The sequence below is a fragment of the Xyrauchen texanus genome, chromosome 5 (genome assembly GCF_025860055.1).
Source record: "Xyrauchen texanus isolate HMW12.3.18 chromosome 5, RBS_HiC_50CHRs, whole genome shotgun sequence".
Classification (NCBI taxonomy): Eukaryota; Metazoa; Chordata; class Actinopteri; order Cypriniformes; family Catostomidae; genus Xyrauchen; species Xyrauchen texanus.
Window position 1 is genome coordinate 22,189,187 of NC_068280.1, and position 21,013 is coordinate 22,210,199.

Genomic DNA, 21,013 nt, shown 5'->3' on the forward strand with positions numbered 1-21,013 from the left:
TAATTACATGGAAAATGGAGCTGTCTCAATCAGCATTTGACCACTGGGTTTACAATAATCTTTAATCTTTAAATAAGATAGAGGGCAAAAAAAGACTAAGCAATGTAAACTTCCAAAACTTAATATCTTGTCCACTGCAAATGATTCAATGTCAAATCTAAAGCCTAGCGCAAACTACATGATTCAAGCTCGTCTCCTTTGATGTTTTGATTGGCCACTGATCTGCAATGAGAAGTCTCAGATCGCACAGCAGATGATCATGTAGTGTGCACACTTCTGCATCTTGCCCAATCAAGTCACAGACGTTACGACAGAGTTCAGACCTGCTTGAAATCTGACCGACAAGTCGTCAGGTGCACACACTGTCCTGAAAAGCGACAATGAACAAAAGCCAACGAGGTACCAAGAAAGAGCAAGAGAAGCAGAAGACAAAAAATTATAATAAAATAAAACATTACCCACATATCCCTACACACTTTACCATCATTATTTTCAGTAGTTTTTTTCCCATTCTGTACAAATCAGTACAACAAACTGGAGCGAGCCCTTCTTTCATGTTAATCAGATTACAAAAATCAAGTAATTGTAATTGGATTACATTAAATTTAAATCATATTACAGTTACTTGTTTATGGATAAAATGATAGCATATTAATCAGGCAACCACAATAATTTATTTATTCCCCTAAATAAAAAAATCTAATTCAGCTTATTGCTTATATACCCTGGTACTAACCAGGTGGCTATAATTACGCAAAAAATGAAGAGGTCTCACTCAGCATTTGTCGACTGGATTTACAAAAATCATTACTCTTTTAAGGAGACAGAGGGCAAAAACAGACTGTGCAATGTAAACTCTGTCTTCCAAAACTTAATATCTTGTCCACTGCAAATTATTCCATGTCAAATCTAAAGCCTAGCAAACACTAAATGATGCAAGCTCATCTCCTTTGATGTTCTGAGTACGCGACTCAGATCACAGAGCAGATGGTCATGTACCGTGCGCACTACTGCAACTTCCCCAGACAAGGTCACCCGAGCCACTGCCCCTTGCCCTCCTTGGCTGAGGTGCCCCTCTGGAGAAAAGTAATTTCATTTGCAAATACTAATTTTGTAGACATTTTTTTTTATCCACAGCATCAAAGCAATTAATACATGATGAATAGTAAAACACTCTCTGCATATTTTTTTTTTTTTTTATTGTTTATGTAAAAATGCAGTAGACGACCGTCTTTGGCTGTTGCGTCGCATCTCGTTTTGCAGGCAGCGGATCAGGTGCAATGGGGGAGGGGCTCTTGACACTTGAGCGGGTCCAAATGTTAGAAAATGTGCATTAATTAGTAATGGCATTGCTTGAGTGGGCCCAAATGTGCTAAAAACGTGTTCATACGGTGAACAATCAGATGGCAGAGCTAACGTAAGTCTCTAAAAATGTATACTTTACTTTCATTTTTTATCATTTAAACATAAATGTAGACTGTCCAATTAATACCATTGCTGCACAGCTAAATCATAAAGTTATAATATAAATATTATATATAAATATAATAAAAATGATAAAAAATGATAAAGTGAGCCCTTCAACTGTTGCTGAACTGAATAAATAAAGCAAGCTGTCTTTTACAATGTACGGTGTATTAAAGTATACATAAATATATAAAGCCTTTGTCAGTCCTATAAATATAAAAATAGCAGTGAGGACAGTGATAATAACACTTAAATAATCTTGAAATGTAATGTTAAATAACACCAGCTCTGCATAGCAGTCATATGCTGTGCATATTGTATATGTTCAAAGTGTGTGTTGCACACCATTTATAGTTCCATGCCTTCGCTAAATAATACATTGCAAAGGAAAGAGAAAAAGCGGAGTTAGGGAGGCTGCAAAAGGGAGTGATTCTTTGCAAAGCTGGATTCAAGTCACCAGCAATCAAGCAGGTGAATCATGTTGAAAATATATAGCAAAATAACATTCACACTGTGTCTACAGGAAAGTGTTTATTAGGAATAAACTCTCCCATTGCTATACGTGTGATTTGTAAATCTGGATTGTAACTTTAAGATGTGTTTTAGACAATCCGTTGCCATTTACATTAAAATTTAAAGGAAATAACTAGAAGTTAACGTATCTACTTCAGTGTGCCTCATATCAACATGCAGTGACAGATGAAAAGCAAACATATCTGACAGTTAAAACAAGTAATCCACTAATATAACCCTGCTATAAACGTCTTGTATAGACATCAAGTTTGTGCTTAGATTAAATGTAAGTATAATGAAGAGAAACGGTGTTTTGATTTTTATATATTTAATTTTCTTTTTGAGCTTTATTATCATCAGTAATAAACTGACAAAATTATGAATGTATTTCATAATGAAATCAGATACTCTCCCTTCAAAATCCATAAAAAGCAGGTCAAAATAGACGTCCAGGGTCTCCTTGTGATCCGATTACCCAAAACGCATTACTCTGTGTAAACGGCACTGCATATATAAACAACTCCTAACAACACATTTGAATTATTATTTGAATTATCACTCTGTGTGTCATATAACCATGTGTCGCTATGACTTTGGAAGGCTTTTGTCCATCAAACGTACTGAAATGCACAAATACATGTTATTTCATATTCACAATGTAATCCACACATAAATGCCATACTGATTGCAATAGTGCAGTAAACTTAGTTTTGTAAACTGTACTCTGCTTCAAAAATTTTAATGAACGCACTTTTGCCTTTCTGATAAATTTTGAGACTGTTTTTTAGGATGCTGATTCACAAATATAACTGGTCTGATCTGTTACCACCCATAGAATGCATAATGGAAATCGACGAGTAAGGCCACGTTTGTTTAACGCACCCGAGTAGGGTCTAGAGCTCCATCAGCATCAGGAGGGAAACATGAAACTTCCTTCATATTTTTACACCATGTAAAATACATTTGTGATCCATGCTTCTGAATCTGTGGACAAAAGCATCATTCAAATGATTAGACCATGCTTTCTCAATAATTATGCAAGTTATTTTACATCGCTGATATAAAGCTACATACTACTACAGTATGTCTACATTATATCCATTGACCTTCACTAATTATTTATTCTGGAAGCCAAATAAAAAAATAAATAATGAAATAAAATTCAACTTGGAAGACAAGTTTAAAAAAAATACAAATCTATAACCCTTTAAGTGCATTTTTTTTATTTCACTCAATAACAGACAAATAGAGATTAGTTTGATTCATTAAGCAATTTGTCTTAAATGCATGTAAGCAACATTATGTCAAAATGGTATAGATTGTCCTACTCAAATGTACACTCACCAATCACTTTATTGGGAACACCTGTACACTTACTTATTCATGTATTTATCTAATCAGCCAATCATGTGGCAGCAGTGCAATGCATAAAATCATGGAGCTTTTGTTAATGTTCATATCAAGCATTGTAATGGGGGAACAAATGTTCGACTGTGGCATGATTAGTGATGCCAGATGGGCTGGTTTGAGTATTTCTTTAACTGCTGATCTCCTGGGATTTTCACACTCAACAGTATCTAGAGTTTACTCCAAATTGTGCCAAAAAACAAACAAACAATTCCAGTGAGAAGCAGTTTTGTAGTTGGAAATATCTTGTTGATAAGAAATGTCAACGGAGAATGACCAAACTGGTTTGAGTGGTCAGAAAGGCTATGGTAACTCAGGTAACCACTCTGTGCAATTGTAGTGAGCAAAATAGCATCTCAGAAAGCACTGCACCGCAAAAATCCACATCGGCCACTTTATGAGGACTGTAGTGTTCCTAATAAAGTGCTCAGTGAGTGTATGTGACATCAAATGAGCAAGAGTTAGGTCAGAGGTAATCGAAAAATAATACAAAAATAATTTATTTAGATTATATATTTAACAAAAGAGATTGCGTTACTGATTGCAATTTTAGTCATGTCATTTGTAACCAATACCGGGCTGAAATGCAGAAGCAACCAGTAGTCCAGTTGCCTGTGCAGTACTATATTCAGTACCATATATCTTTATTTATTTGTTGAATTTGTTGAGTTGTTCAAGTATGCTCCATTACAATAAAATGTATGTCTAATACACACAAATATGTTAAAACACATGGTGTTCTCAGATGATGGGCACCACAATCCATGCTTCATTCGTGTTTCATGGGTCTCACTTGTTCTTTTCAAAAATCATCAACATAATAAAATTATTATACACAATATAAGCATTTAAGTATATGTACTACACCGAGGAATAAGCGTGTGTGCATATGCTAACATCCCCTCAGTCACTCACACCCTAAACCTTAAGTGTGAAATGACATGTAAAAGGCTTTCTTGGAGTGGAAATTCCCTAAGAAAGAAAAGCCTTCCAGATTACCCAATCTTTAAGGATGAAAGGACTCAGAATATACGGGGAGGAAGTGGATGCTGGAAAAAACCCTTTACCAGAGGGGAAGGCTCAGAGAGATGGGCCTGAGCTCTCTGAGATGTTAGACAGCACTGAAGAGGAAAGAGTGAACCTGCTAAATCCAGCTCTATGAGGGTGAACATGGGAAGAAGATGAAAGGCGACTGCGGTCTAGGATACCCTTTATTGGATTACGAAACATGGTTCAAACTCGAAAATTTCTTTGGTATTTTAATAGACCTCTCCATGAGGGAAAGGTAATAGAAATCATGGCTGGTCGAATGGGTTTGTTGAACCGTTACTTACTGTAAATTCAAAGCATGACCACAACGTTGTGAACTTGAAAGATGCACCTAATTAGAGATGTATATACACACAGACAGACATACGAAAAGAACAAACACTCATGAAGAGAGCACCAATGCGATTTGTATATATAAGAAATTCAACATTACACTCTGTTTGGTTGAAACACAAAATGTCAATATGGATTAATGGTTTGACTAAGGTTAATTGAGCAGAATAATCTAAATTAGTTTTGGTGTCACTCACATGGTCAGTCTGAGAGAAAAGAGATACAGCCTTGAGATTGCCTAATAAAATTAAACCACTGAGGCCATGACTAGACAGAATCAAAATTCGGTTCTGTCTCTGTACGGCAAATCTAAAGCTGATAGAATTTTTTTATTTTTGTTTTTTTAACTTTTTTTATTACATGAGCTATAGATCAGCCTGCTTCCATTTCTTCAAAAACTTATAGTGGAATTGAAATCACCATGGTGATTACTGTTCTTATTGGTAGGCTGGGAGACCGAAAAGTTCCGGTCTGAAGTCATCCATGCTTCTGAGAACCAAGGTGGCCTCCTTGGTGAGGCTGTGGTCCAGGTTATCATCTGGGATCATCACCACCTGCATTCCAGATGCCAGGCCCGCCTTTACTCCATTTGGAGCATCTTCAAATACTAGACACTGTGGAGGGAAAACCAGAACAGACTAAATTAATACAATTGAAGGCACACATATTTTAACACAGAAAACTGACTAATTATGGTAATGTTGATTGTGAATAGAGAAAATCCAAAAGTGGAAGACGGACAAGTCCAAGGCTGAAAATCCACTAGTACAATAAGTACCCCTTCACAGTAGAAAGATATAACTGCCATACTGTGGCATGTCTATCATCTTCAGAAACAGATTTTCTTGTACTTTCCAGAGACACATTTATGCAGGGTAAAAGAGTAAAGAGCTATTATTATGGTTAGAGTTTCGATAAAAGATGATTTGTAAAGAGTTTGACAGCAACTGTCAAGTGCATTTCAGAAGTTTAAATGCCAGCTGATCTGTCTCTTGAAGCCTTTTGGTCTTCCCAGTCATTCATTCATACTATCCAAGTTCAACAAAACCAATTTCAATTAGCCATATCATGGACAGGAAGTATCCAAATATCAGCCCACAATTTCAATTCTGAGAATCACGCAAACCATCAGCCTCTTGAATATCAAAATTTGCTGTGATATGACTCCAATAATGTGCACCTGTTCTTTCTAAAGGACATTTAAGTTTATATGAATTTCACATCACCTCTTCAGACAACACAACTCACAACCCTTCAAAGGTTGCCATGAAATAATATTACATTCCCAAAATAATAACAGAAATATTACACTAAAGACACACATAAAGCCATCATATATATATATATATGATCTATGGAATACAGACCTGCATTTCAATATTTTCATGGTTGGAATCATAAACCTATGAGAGATTGTGAATGTTTGCTCAGGAGATACTCAGTATGGATAACTGAAACTCAGGAAAAGAGACTCCCCATTCCCTTCCTCTCATCACGTACAGGAACAACACAAAAAGGCACTTGAATTTCCATGAATGGCCCTAATTGACTGATGTCACTAAGCCAGTTGTACGATGAGTGGAAGTGGCTCACAAAGCCCAGCGGAAGCATGGAGCGCACTTTAGAGAAAGAAGCTTAGCTATTTCCCTTGAATCGAGGGCACAATTAAAACTTTTAATTACGCAAAGAGCCTAGAAAATGACCCATAATTACCATGGCACGCATGTTTGTGAACAGAAAGGAAATAAAAAAGCTGGAGGAAAAAAGCTAATGCTGGCTTTTTCACTGTCAACAATTTAAAGTGGTGCATCTTGTTGGATTAGAAACAGTTCAGGACATCTAACACAAGATATATTCAGTATTTACTCATAGCTAGTGTATGAGAAGGCTTAAGATTCACATGTCACTTGAGCAGACACATGGGGATGAGAGGGTGAGATCACTGTCACAAACACCTCTAATTAAAAGAGTAAATCAGCATTTTAAAGTCAGATTTGCTTCACAAATCAGGATAAGGAGGAATGTTAAAAGGTACACTTTGTTACCAGTTTTATTAGAAATTCCTCTAACATGGCATCATCTTTACAAGACGACAGAATAAAGGTGTTCAAAATAAAAAAGGGCCAAACTATGACTTGAAGGTGCAAATGATAAAAATGTAATGAGAGAGACTTCAAATTACTTCAGGATCTATGCATCATCTCACCCAGTATTTGGCCTTTAATCGGGAGCATTTGCTTTAAGTAATCTTGTTTAACAATTTTTCATATTATGTTTATGTTTCATGAAAATAATGTGAAAAATAAGCCACATCCATATCTAAAATATGCAACTCTATGATGTACACTAATAAACAGCTTTCTGTGAAAAAAAAAATAAACAGTATGCCTGTTGTATTTAATTCAATCATTACACTAGCGACTGTCTATCTATTGTTATTTCTGATGTATGCAACCTTATTTGCTCTATGCTAATTATCCGGTTCAATTACGAAATGATTTTACTAAGAGTGCGATGAAACTTAATTTTGTGTGCATGCGAGGAGTTGCATTTGACAGCGGTCTAGAATTTGTTAGTAAAATGTATGATGGAACAGAGTATTTAAATTCGCTGCATAAAAACACTTCTACCAGAGCCATATGGCATTTACTGCTCAGGTGCCTATGAGCAAAGATGGCAGCAAGCGGATCACATTCTTCAGGGCGTGCACGTGTCCCAAGTATAAGAAAGATCCTTCAGTCATCCACCTCCATTTGTCTGTTGTTGTAAAACATTAAGAACTCCTTCAAAACGTCAAATGCAAGCAACTGAAAATATCTTCAGGACCAGGTTGTTGAATCTTTCTCAGCACACGACAATCAACACATAACCAAGAGTAATCAATGTGTGTTGATGTTATATTACCTCACAAAGAGTCATTACAGTGATGAACATTAATGGGGAAAGGCTGCAAAGGGTCCTTTCACAACAAATCTATTGTTAATAATACTTACCTCCCACAGATAAAAATAAAGATAAATGATTTATGTTTTAAACTGAAGTAACAGATTTAGGTGTTTAATATAATATTTAATGTATGGTGAATTAATGGTGAGGATGACACAAAGGATGACATTTAGCACTTTTACAAGCTATTGAGATACAGCCTCTAACACGTACATGAAAACGTGCCACACTTAACAACTAGACATGAATTCAAAGATGATGCAAAGATGTCCTGACACAGTAGAGTCCTTCTACATTCAAGCGCTCTGGGAAATGTCAGGGGCCAGATGACCATCACAGCCAGGCTACATCAGAGTGACTAACGTCACGTGTATAGAGAAGACACATCACCAATGCATTTCTCATGCACGCAAGCAATCACACACAAGCAGCTGACTTAAAATAGACTGAAAGACTAAACAAAGTTCCTAAATTATCTATTCTTGTAAGATCCTACAGAGAAAAGTATGCCTAAGAAGTACAGCCCAGGTTCTAGCATGTGCACTGCATGATGCTGTCCTAAACTAATTTGTTAGTGCCCTATAAGTTTTTAGAGCTTGCAGGGGTCTGTTAATAATTGACAGGGGAACCTTCTTCTGTTTCTCCAGAGCCATTATGTAAAAAACAACAAAAAAACATTATAACTATTTAAGACAGACACTTGGCATTTTCAGTTGATCCAGCTAGACAATAAACAACCTAATATCTTTACTACATGGAAAAATGGCAGAAGCAATGTCCATTCATGCCTGAGTGTCCTGCTAAAGAAATTATATGGCAAGTAATCACAAATCATTTCCTTAGTGCTAATTTGAAAAGGCTGTGCCTGTGGTCATTAATAAGCCCAAGTCCATCTGCTCTGATATGGAGCCAAAACACAGACATGACAAGACAGATATGACAACAACAAGAACAGAGAAGCGTGTGCACTCATCATCAAATAGCTGAGCATGCGAGTCACGTAAGTGACTGTACGTATGTCATGTGACTGTAGGTGTGTGCGTATATGGGTAAACATATGTGCCAGTAAGGAAGGTTGTTAAAGCTGTTCTCCAAAGACTTTGACAGATTGCTGACAGCATCTCATAAATGATCAGTGAGCCTGTGGCAAGCCTGAACGGAGATGATGTGTTTGGTTTATCATCTATGTTAGAAAAGAGAGGGAACGACAACCGCTAAGCGCCCACGCCTGACACCGAGCACTTTATTGGGTTAAGACGCAAAGCCCCAAGACCACTGTATTATAACACTTAAACATCATTGGATAAATGCAGTCCTCATCCATCTTCACCTCTGCCTCAAATGCCTCTGTCTCAAATGGACCATATATATATATATATGTAATATATATATATAAATCAGTTAAAAGGCATCAGAGATTGAAAAGGCATCTTGGTCAGCAAATTGTTGTTTTTTTGGTGACACTGAAATAATTCTCACAATTTTATGCTTGATGACAGTCTACTCAAAAAGATCTTAATTCATTCCTCTATAGACATATGCCTACATATATCAAGGAATTGAGTGGACAACTGAGGCAGTCATTTGATTATATATTTGGCCTAATCTTAAATTGCATTTCCCAACACCCAGTTGGCATGTCCTTCATAGGGACTTGGGCGGGTAATCAATACAACAAAGCTCCTCAATAAACTCACACACTCCACTTCTTCAGCCCACTCACTCTCTTCATGAGGTCTTGAACTTGGCACGGTCTCCACTCTGCACAAAGCTGCAAGTTGATAAAGTGCTGAAGGGGATTGCAAAGCACAGCTTGGTTCACTACACCACACATCTCATATATGCCAGGTTATGATGCTCTTCTCCATAATGTCATTATTATTGGACGAATTTCTGTGATGATCAATAAAAAATTCATCTCATTTTAATACAATTTAGTTTACCGCCTGTTTTCCTTGGGTTTTAATAGTGAGATGTTAATTTTGACAAATGGGAGTTTTGTGAATAAAGCACAATCTATAATGAACCTAATTTACATAAAAATTATGCGTGTTTGTGTGGAAAGCAATGACACTGACTTAATTTAAAAACTCAAGCTGTAGCTCTACTGTATTTCAGCGCCAGCTGAATCTAGATTGTGTGTGGTAGTGAATAAGACAAATGTTTTTGCATTGAAATATCATGCACAACTATTTTGTGAATTTCCTGTGTGTCTACATTACCTCACTTTGTTCCTTAAAACTATATTATCTTCTGTCCAGCTCTCTCTCAAATGTGCCGGATCAGTCCACTATTACTCTGTCATTATGATAGATAAGAGCAGAATGTGACTTACAGAATGTTCAAACAGAATCATGAACTTATGTTTCTCTATGTTTCATTAATCTATCAACGGGACTGAACCCACCTTTTGTAAAACTCCACTCCCTTTAGGGCACTACTCAGCATTGAGGGCTGCAAAATGTTTGGCTCTTCTAGGAAGAGGTAGTCCACTTCCTCGCCTCTGGTCACAATGGAGACAGATGACTGGGCATACATACATTACTCACCTGCATGAAAGGGCCTCCATGCCTCTGGAAAGACTACTCAATATTCACATCATGCTGGCCTTTCTAGCACATCACACATGCATGCGTGGAGTGAGATCCGAAAATCCACTTTAAGGCTCCAGCTCTAATGATGGTATGAACTTAAAAAGGTTCCCTTATGATCAGCTGATCAATAGATTTATTGTGTGGTGATTGTTCTACACAATCTTCTCGATATTGGAAATAAATTTGCTTCTGTGCCACTGAGATTTATCAAGTTCGATCCTGAGAAAAATATCTAAAAAAACAAAAGCTAAATGAGTGTTGTTTCAAAGGGAAACTATGTATTGTCCAAGGCCAACATATGCACAATGGAGAGGGATTCATTTTTGATCTGTTGTTCCCTTTGAAGAGCAAGAACCCACATATATTATTAAGAGAATTCCGGTGAAGGCTGATGAACAGTCTGCTATCACAGACAGACATCAATGCTTAGAATATTTTTATCATTGATAGCCAGACCTTCTCTCAGATGTCAGTGTTCTGAAGTGACATGAATCTGATTGATTTGTTTCTGGTTTAGTACTGCACAATAAATAACAAATTAAATTAAATTAAATTAACAACTACAGTGGCAAGAAAAATTATGTGAACCCTTTGCAATGAGCTGGTTTTCTGCTGGTTTATCTTTCATAAAATCTGATCTCATCTTCATCAAAGTCACAAGTATAGACAAACATTGATTGCTTAAGCTAACAACACAGAAACAATAATGATCTTTCATTTATTTACTGAAAACATACCATTAAACATTCACAGCACTTTGGAAAAAGAAAGTGAACCCTTGTTTTAACAACTGGTCGATCCTCATTTGTCAGTAATAACCTCAACCAAGTGTTTCCGGTAGCTGAGGATTAGACCTGCACAATGTTAAGAAGGAATTTTGGACCATTCTTCCTAACATAACTGCTTCAGTTCTGCCATATTCTTAGGATGTCTGGTGTCAACGGCTCTCTTGAGGTCATTCCACAGCATCTCTATTGGGTAAAGTTCTGGGCTCTGAATGGGCCACTACAAAAGGTGTTTGTTTTTTTAAGCCATTCTGTAGTGGATTTATTTTGATGTTTAGGGTCATTGTCCTGCTGCATCACCCAACTTCTACTGAACTTTAGCTACATAGTGCTGCGTGTTCTTCCCAAAAATTCAACCTTAGTTTCATCAGTCCACAAAACATTTTACCAGAAGCGCTGTGGAGTTTCAAGGTGGCCTTTTGCAAACTTCAGGTGTGCGGCAATGTTTTTGTTGGAAAGCAGTGGCTTCCATCGTCATGTCCTGCCATGGACAAAATGTTTAATGTTTTCAGAAGTAGACTCATGAACTGATATGTTAACCAGTTCCAATGATTTCTTCAAGTCTTTAGATGTCATTCTAGGGTTCTTTTTTACTTCATTGAGCATTCTGCGAAGGAAGCATTCTGTCCACCTTCTTTCTCCTGTCCAACCTCTCTGACCTGGGCATCACAGGAACTGCGCTTGGATTGGTTGAGTCATACCTCACTGGCAGATCTTTCAAAGTCTCCTGGAGAGGAGAGATATCCAAGACCCACCAGCTTCCCACAGGTGTTCCTCAAGGATCAGTGCTTAGACCTCTCCTCTTCTCAATATACACAACATCACTCGAACCAATCATTGAAGCGCATGGCTTTTCCTACCACCGCTACACAGATGACATGCAACTCTACCTGTCATTCCAGCCTGATGGCCCTACTGTCTCAGCTCGTATCTCTGCCTGCCTCTCGAACATTTTGGCCAGGATGAAGAAACGCCTTCAGTTCAATCTTGCCAAGACAGAACTCCTTGTGATCCCAGCCAACCCATCTATTGACCACAACCTCACTATTCATCTTGGCTCAACTACACTAACACCAACCAGAGCTTGTAACCTAGGAGTGGTGGTAGATGACCAGCTTAATTTTACTGCCCACATCTCATCACCTGCCCAGTCTTGCAGATTATTGCTCTACAGCATCAGGTCATCCAAGCGCCAGTCATTTGAAGACTGGACTACTGTAATGCTTTGTTGGCTGGTCTCCCAGCTAACATAATTATATCACTGCAGTTGGTCCACAATTTAACACCGTGTCTGGTCTTCAATCAGACAATAAGGGCTCATGTCGCCCCACACTTGACTTCACTTCACTGGTTACATGTAGCTGCCCACATCAAATTCAAGGCTTTGACTCTGGCCTGCCTCTTCAAGATAACTTTTTAACCCTTATTAGCTTTATGCAAAGCAAATATTCTTGATCGTAAGTCTTCTGCAATATGTTTTGCTAGGCATGGTCCATGTCAGCAGCTGCTTCTAGTGAATAGCAAACTCAAAATATTTGAGTGCTTTTTAGAAGTTGAAGTAGCTCTAATCCACACCTTCAATAGCTTTTTTGACGTTGTGTGTGTTATTAGTTAAAACAGATTGTGTTTGTTCATTACTGTAACTTAAATGAAGATCAAACCAGATTTTAAGACACATTTATACATACCGATCAGCCACATTAAAACCACCTGCCTAATATTGTGTAGGTCCCTCTTGTGCCACCAAAACAGCACCAACCCACATCTCAGAATAGCCTTCTGAGACGCTATTTTTCACACCACAATTGTTCAGAGAGGTTATCCGAGTTACCATAGATTTTGTCAGTTCGAACCAGTCTGACCATTCTCTGTACCTCTCTAATCAACAAGGCATATCTGTCCACATGACCGACCCTCACTGTATTTTGTTTTGTTTTTGGCACCATTCTGAGTAAATTCTAGAGACTATAGTGCGTGAAAATCCCAGGAGATAAGCAGTTACAGAAATGCTCAAACCAGCCCGACTGGCACCAACAATTATCCATGCGATTATCTAATCAGCCGATCATGTGGCAGCAGTGCAAGTTAAGGTTCACATCAACCATCAGAATGGGAAAAAAAATGTTCATCTTTTTTTATGATTTTGACAGTGGCATGATTATGCCGGACAGGCTGGCCTACAAAGTCTATGGTAACACAGATAACCTCTCTGTGCAATTGTTGTGAGAAGAATAGCATCTCAGTATGCTATTCTGAGATGTGGGTTTGGCGCTGTTTTGGCAGCATGTGGGGGACCTACACAATATTAGACAGGAAGTTTTATTGTTGTGGCTGATTGGTGTAAATGCAATTCCAAAGGGACACATATTTTTCTTGCGACTGTATAATATAAAATTTTTGTTATCTCTTACGTCATTGTGCGTTGATCAGATATATACTGGTTTAAATCAGCGGAATGCGTCCCAGAGCTTTCACCACCTTTTCACGTGAAATGATAACACAAAGTAATAGTGTTGTTTTACAGGTTAAAAGGCAATTCAAGAAGAGGAACTCCTGAACTGCTGACCTACATGACAGCTACATTAGCACTTGGGATGTGCATGAGTAGTCGGATATTCAAATATTGATTCTGCAATAATTATTATAATAGTAAAAATACTATATGAATTTCGCAAAGTTTTGCTTTGCTTGCCATATATCCATTGAGATGCATGTTAAATCCTGAACATACAAAAAAAATTGGCAGTTATTACAGAATGCACTGGGTGGCGCTGTGGAGTGTGGACACAAGTTGATCACATTTGTTGAGCAAACAGTTCTGTCACAGTACGTTCAGATGGCCACAAAAAAGTGGGTTTTTGAGAGAATGTGGCTTACTATGAGAAAGCTGGGTTCCTGTTTAAATGTACTGGATAAGCAGTGTATACATTACTCTCATATGCGTGCAGCTCGTCAGAAAGCAGCGACCCCGTTGCAACGTAATCCCTGCGAAGCTGCTGTAAACAACAAACATGGTATCCAAGAAAGACTATGCAAGCTGAGGTAAGGGACATTCCATCATATAAACTGGTGTGTATAAATGAGTACAGTTTACAGAGCACGTGGATATGCTTGTTTTGTCAACAAAAACATGACATGAGACACAATATAAACATGATAACTATTATATGCCAAGTGTTTATAGTCATCCTGTATGTTAACTACGTCAGTCTACTTCATTAACGGATTATTTTCTTTCATGTTGCATGAGATTTAATGCTTTCATTTCATTCTATGTCACCTTCTCCAAGACCATCACAACCATAGCCCCATACAGTTCACAGAGCGCTTCCTTAGCGTTAGCGCTGTGGGGAATGTAAACTCTGGTTAAAAATAACAGTGGTGAATTCCCGTGGTAAATAAAAAGGTCTGCATCTAACAGTCACAAGCTCCACCAGCGATGAGCAGTAACTAGAGACTAGCATAGAGTTATTGCACCATTCCGTGTTGATGTAAACACACAAGCCACCACCGCAAGACTTACTGCACAGAGCTGCATTTCTGTCGGCACAAAACTAGGTGAGCCCGTCTAGCTGAATGGCACCGTCCGGAACTCTGTCGCTGAGCCACGTCTCCGTGAAAACAAAGACGCAGCCGTCTCTAAGCTCATGCTGCGTAGTCTGCTGGAGTCGGATGTAGTCCAGTTTATTGTCCAGGGAGCAAACATTTGAGAGCAGGATAGACAGGACAGCCGGCCGGCTAGGGTTTGTTTTTAGCCTAGCATGGACCCCCGCCCTCTTGCCGCGCTTTCGCTTCCTTGCACACCACTTACAACGCCCCTTCCCCCTGGCACCGGCATCAGGCGATGCCGAGGACTGGAGGCCTGGTCTCCGCAGCAAGCCGAGTTCACGTAGCAACTCCTGCAGATCATCATGCAGCCTGGTTGTTGCATGAATCTTATATTTTAACAGTGTCTGTCGATGGTAGACATGAACACCGGTTGCTCCGATGTCCACGTGCCGTAAAAGTCGGGCTAAGTGACAAAAATAGCACCATTTTGGATCCGGAGTGGCCGCTGCGTGCGACCGCGCCGCCATCTTGGATCATCCATGTGCAGTACCCCCTAAAATCCAAAGTAAAATTTAAAAGATAGGGGAAGGCCAATGCGTAGCAGTAGCGGGAGAGAGAGAGAAGGAAAAAAAACACTTACTCGCCAGTTCTCTGATATGCTGTTGCTTGGACCTTGGGCCACACCTCCACCCTCTAGCGGATGACAGACACGCCTCCCCGGGTGGATCGGAGGCAGTCGTCCATTCCCTTTTGGGCAGAACGCCCCGCCGCGTTTTTGGTGGACGGTAGGGGTCTCCCCCGCCCTGGCAGCGGTAACCGCACAAGGCGGTTGGTTGGGAGCCCCTCCGATCCACCCGGGGAGGCGGCCATCCTCCACTTTGAGGCGGCCGGGCTCCTCCGTCCACGGCTGCTCCTTTGGGGTGGATGGTAGTGCTGAGAACTCCACTGGATGGTAGTGCCGAGAACTCCACTACGGCGCATCCATCCTCCTTCCCAGGTTTTGGCACCAGTGTAAAGGGGTTGAAGAGAAAGGAGGAGGCAAGAATCGGCTTGACAATATAAATAATAGTTTAATATAAAACTCAGCCAAAAAGACAAACAATCTCTCTCTCTTGCATTGCAGTCTTCGGTCAGCCTTTATCCCTCTTGAGGGCTAATTGGCCTGATTAGGGGCTGGGTGTGCGGAATCACGATCCGGCCCCGCCCTCCCACAATGATATAAGTTTGTTTTGAATATAATTAGAAGCTTTTTTTTAACCTATATGACTAAAAAGAATATTTTACAATGTCTCTTTCTCATTAATTACCTTCTTTTAAATAATAGAATATTTGAATATTCTTTTTTTTTACTTAAATATTCGAATACCAAATTATTGATGAATGCCCATCCCTAATTAGCACCTGCAATTGTCTTAACAATGAGGTGTCACTCCGGCATTTCTAGCTGAGTATTTTCACTTTGGCCAAAGGGCATTTCATCTAGTGTGAAAATACAAGTCAGTCAATTAATTATCTTATAGTTATTCAGCCATTATTCCCTCACTCTCACACTGTTCCAAACCCACAAGGTGTTTCTGTGGGTGATTCTTCCTTCACCATTCATTTTCATCTTTGTATTTTTCATACAATGAAAGTGAATGGTGACTAAGGCTGCCATTCTGCCTAACATCTACTCTTGTGTTCCATGGAAGAAAGAACCTTTGTACTTAAATTTGAACTATTCCTTCAACAGTTAATATATAGTGCTTAGAGGGATAGGATGGAGAGAGACAGAGACAAAAAGAAGAAATATATAAAAACGAAGAGAAGCCTGCTCTGCATTATATAAGAATGTTTTTCTTGCAACCAGATAGAAAAGGATACAAAATTCATGGTGCATACAGAACAGAAGCAGTGATGCTGCAAACATGCTATAAGTGCTGAACGGCTCTCCTCCTCTCTCCTTCCATCATCTACTCACTTTCTTTCTCTTCTTTTATCTGTCTGCTGGATCCTTCCTCAAACTAAATGCCCCTCTTTCACTGTTGTTTCATCTCTCTCTCGCACAGGCCGAATATTAAAGCGCATGGTAAACTTCAAGGCAGGCGCATGACGCAGCATCATTTATTATTCCCTTGATCACTCTACCGATTCCCTCTCAGGGCTTTCATTTCTTATCAGCAGAGATGCAGGTTTTAATTGCACAATTTAAGACCTAGCTGAATGTACCTTTCTGAAAATGTCCTTCATTTTGTAAAGGAATAGTCCACTCCTCTCAAAAATTTAAATTCTCTCTTCATTAACTTACACTCATGCCATCCCAGGTGTGTATGACTTTCTTTCTTCTGCTAAACCCAAATGAAGATATTTAGGAGGATATCTCAGCTATGTAGGTCCATTCAATGCAAGTGAATGGTGACCAGAACATTGCTCCAAAAAGCATATAAAGGCAGCATAAAAGTACTCCACACAACTCCAGAGGTTAAATACATATCTTCAGAAGCAATATGATAGGTGTGGGTGAGAAACAGATATACACTGTAATGAATTGCTGTAAAAATTTCAGTAAGTGAAATTTCAGCTGTGTGAGCAACACACAGTTTATACAGTGAAGAAAACAACACAGATATGCATTACTAAGGGTTCAAATGCGAAATAAGGGATCTCAATATGTGTTTAAAGATTGACTATTAAACTATATTTATACTTGACACAGTGACCTAAACATTTAATTTTTATGACGCAACACACCCGAGACGCGACACAAGCATGTCTGACGCAGGTCGTATGGTAGGGTGACCATCGGGACAGTCCCGAATTTTAAAGCTTTGTCCTGTGTCCCGCAAGTCATAAGCAGTGTCCTGCATTTAAATTTTGTATGTATAATTATTTATCTTTATAATTATTTCGTCATCATTTTATTTCATCGTCCTTTAATTACAAAATCACTATGAAAAAGTTAATAAGAAAACACTGAACATGTGCAGCGCAGCCTTTTTTTCTTGCTAGAGCTGGAAAACACTGGGAAAAAAAAACTGCAACAGAAAAATGGGTCTATCTGCAGCTCCCGAGAAAAAAAGTGTCTTTGTTCGTATAATAAAGAATTGGAGAAAATATATACATGGTTAAAACCAGTTACAGGTGACCCTAAAGTCAGGGTGCAGGGTATGCCACCGAAGTTTCACGGACAGCTCTGCTGAAGCATTTCAGTGCCCCAAACATGACAGCTCTAATATCTTTGGCTTTGAGCATTCCTGTCACCAACGCATAAAATGAGGGTGTTTTCACTGATGACCACTGCATGGACAGAGACAAGGAACTGAGCATCTGTGGACCTCATCAAAAGTGAACTCCTGGTGAAAGTGAACACCTACACCTGCCAGGAGTTCTACAGTCATAATGAATGAGGAACTACTCGAAGCAGCCAGATCAGACAAAGACATTTTATTCAATATGCACTAAATCCGGTAAGAACTGCAAGGAGGATCTGCAAGGAGGAATGGCAGAGGATACCCAAATCCAGATTTGAAAAACTTGTTGCATCTTTCACAAAACGACTCATGGCTGTATTAGATCAAAAGGGTACTTCTACTAAATACTGAACAAAGGGTCTAAATACTTAGGACCATGTGATATTTCAGTTTTTCTTTTTTAATAAATGTGCAAAAATGTCAACAATTCTGTTTTTTTCTGTCAATATGGGGTGCTGTGTTTACAATAATGAGGAAAAAAAATGAACTTAAATGATTTTAGCAAATGGCTGCAATATAACAAAGAGTGAAAAATTTAAGGGGGTCTGAATACTTTCCGTACCCACTGTATATATAATTTTTTAATATATAAAGATAACTATGTATAATTATTTCATCATTATGTATTGAATTATTGTTATATGAGGGGCTTTCTCAGCAAATATTTGTATATGCGATTAATTAATCGGGACAACATGTAATTAATTTGATAAAAAAATGTAATCAATTGACAGCCCTAATATATATATATATATATATATATATATATATATATATATATATATATAGATAGATAGATAGATAGATAGATAGATAGATAGATAGATAGATAGATAGATATATTATAGGTATCATACACTTATGACTTAGAAAGACGCTGTTGGCAAAAACAATGAACAATGTTCTTATCATAGTGATCTCACGAAAGCACAAGCCTGCCGTAATTAGTTATTTTTAGGTGGTTGTTGCATTTATTAGCTGTAGAGCAGTGATTTATTGTGATAATCCAGTCATTTCAATTTTAGCTGTGGGAAAATCTTGTTTTCTACCGAGGCTGGCTGTGTTTTTACGTCCGTTCTTTGTAGCTCCGGTGTGTCAACCACGTCTAGTGTCAAATTAGCATGAATTAGCACGTATTTCGGGGTATTTTTTTTTTTATGTAAGCAATGAGGTACGTGTAGCGCTGTTAACTGTTTAAAAGACATAAAAAGATCTGCGCATTTTTCTTTTTTCGTGCCGTTTCTGCCTTGTTTCCTTTCACTGATCACCGGCATGATATCCAGAAGTTTTTGAGAGAACCTTGCAAAAATGTGATGTGTTTTTTCCTCATTGAATTGACAGAGGTGTGCCTCAGCAGCAGATCTTCAAGAAACACAACATAACTGGGACCCTGCAAATCATTGCGCTTCGTAAGTATTCACTGAGATAGTGTACACACTCTTGAGTGACTAGAACATAAGAAACCCATGTACAGTGTAATGCCGCCTACTTTAACAATGTACTGTGGATCCCAATGTTAGTCTGATAATGTTCCATTTTTTAAAGAGAGGAGTTGATTTAACCTATTTAAGGTCTTGTTGTAAGGTTTTGTGTTGTGAATGTTTCTAATATTGTGTTCCTCCATTTAAGTTTCATTACGTTAGTATTTTTGTAAAGGTCTCTTGTTGGATTACATTTGATTGATGTTTTTTGTGTATATTGATTCAGATTCAAGTAGCTTTATTGGCATGGTAAAAAGGACTGACATTTTTTATATTAAATTACAGACAAACACATGTACACACAATAAACAAATTATTAAATAATAACAATAAAACTACTAATACTAATAAAAACAAGTATAAATAGTATTTATATTTGTTTTTTTCTCTCTCTATCCTTACTTGTTCTATTATAAATACTAATAATAACAAGTATATTCTGAGAAACTTGCTCATTATTTGTTCCCAATGCCTCTTGTAAACCTTGGTTTAAAAGAATCAGTTCACTCAGTCATAAATATTAAAATAAAGTTTAAATGTCAAAAGATTGAAGATAAAAATGAAATGACATGGTTAAAAATATCTGGTGTCATGTGTGGTATTGATTGTTTCAGAAGACATCTTGACTACTGGGCACTGGATGCTGAGCATTGAAGGCGAGGTTGTGTGTGAGGGCACTCAGCCCACCTTCCTGTCTGGGCTTGCCACACTATTTGCAGAGTACTACCTATTCAACCTTGAGTACCAAGACAAGGTGGTGTGTACATTGTAGTTTATTCAAAGGTAAAGGGTGAATTCTAACAACCTCAAAACCTGCTGTTCATATATGTATATATGTTTTATATCTGTTGAGTCAACAAATATTATATGGTGGTACGAAAACTTCCAATCCAAAAACTTGATTATATGCCTCAAAAGCTAAAACCAGCATTAAAATGTTGTGTGTTTCATGACACTTTCAGGCACTTTGTAGGCATTAACCCTCAGAGAGGGACAAAGAAGTCAAAAAGGAAAAGTGACCTCTAAAACCACTGGGTGACTTGTACAGAAGAAGAGGTTGCAGTGGACCCACACGTCTCCTCTCTACTCTGCAAACTGATGGACTACCAGTGGAATTTTTGAAATTGTAAGAAAAAGCAGACAAAGACAAAGACAAAGATCCCCCATTTAGCCTGAACAGACTGTAGGGGCAAGTGCTGTTAGCGAGCACCTCTGAAGGCCGGAACGGTACACGAGGGGGTGGGTGGCCAGCACCACGCCCGACCGCCTTTGTCTCCCCAGTGGCGATGTTTTACACACCGCACCAGGTACTCATTTTAGGCTGAGTCGACCTAGGGGAGGCCCTGGACCGGTTCAGATAATCATCACTGATGTTAGCCATGAGCGGGAATCGAACTCGGGTCGCCAGGTTCATAGCGCAGCACGCTAACTGCTACACTACCGCTCCCCACAAACATACACAAACATGGAACACTGTCCCGCATACATACACACCGACACATTGTCCCGAACACACACACACACACACACACACACACACACACACACACACACACACACACACACACACGCACACACATGTACACACGCATACACACACACACGGACACACTGTCCCGCATACACACACCCGGACACACTGTCCCGCATACACACAA

General features: G+C 38.7%; 1 protein-coding gene across 1 annotated transcript in view; it reads right to left on the reverse strand.

Annotated features, from left to right (window-relative positions):
- Positions 1–3,164: 3,164 nt before the first annotated feature.
- The window catches only part of pudp (pseudouridine 5'-phosphatase), a 32,054-nt gene continuing 14,205 nt past the window's right edge, over positions 3,165–21,013 (reverse strand). Inside the window, exon 4 of the mRNA XM_052127033.1 lies at positions 3,165–5,384. Within this exon, the coding sequence (XP_051982993.1) occupies positions 5,208–5,384 (177 nt within the window). The 3' untranslated portion in view covers positions 3,165–5,207. The remainder of the gene's footprint in view (positions 5,385–21,013) is intronic.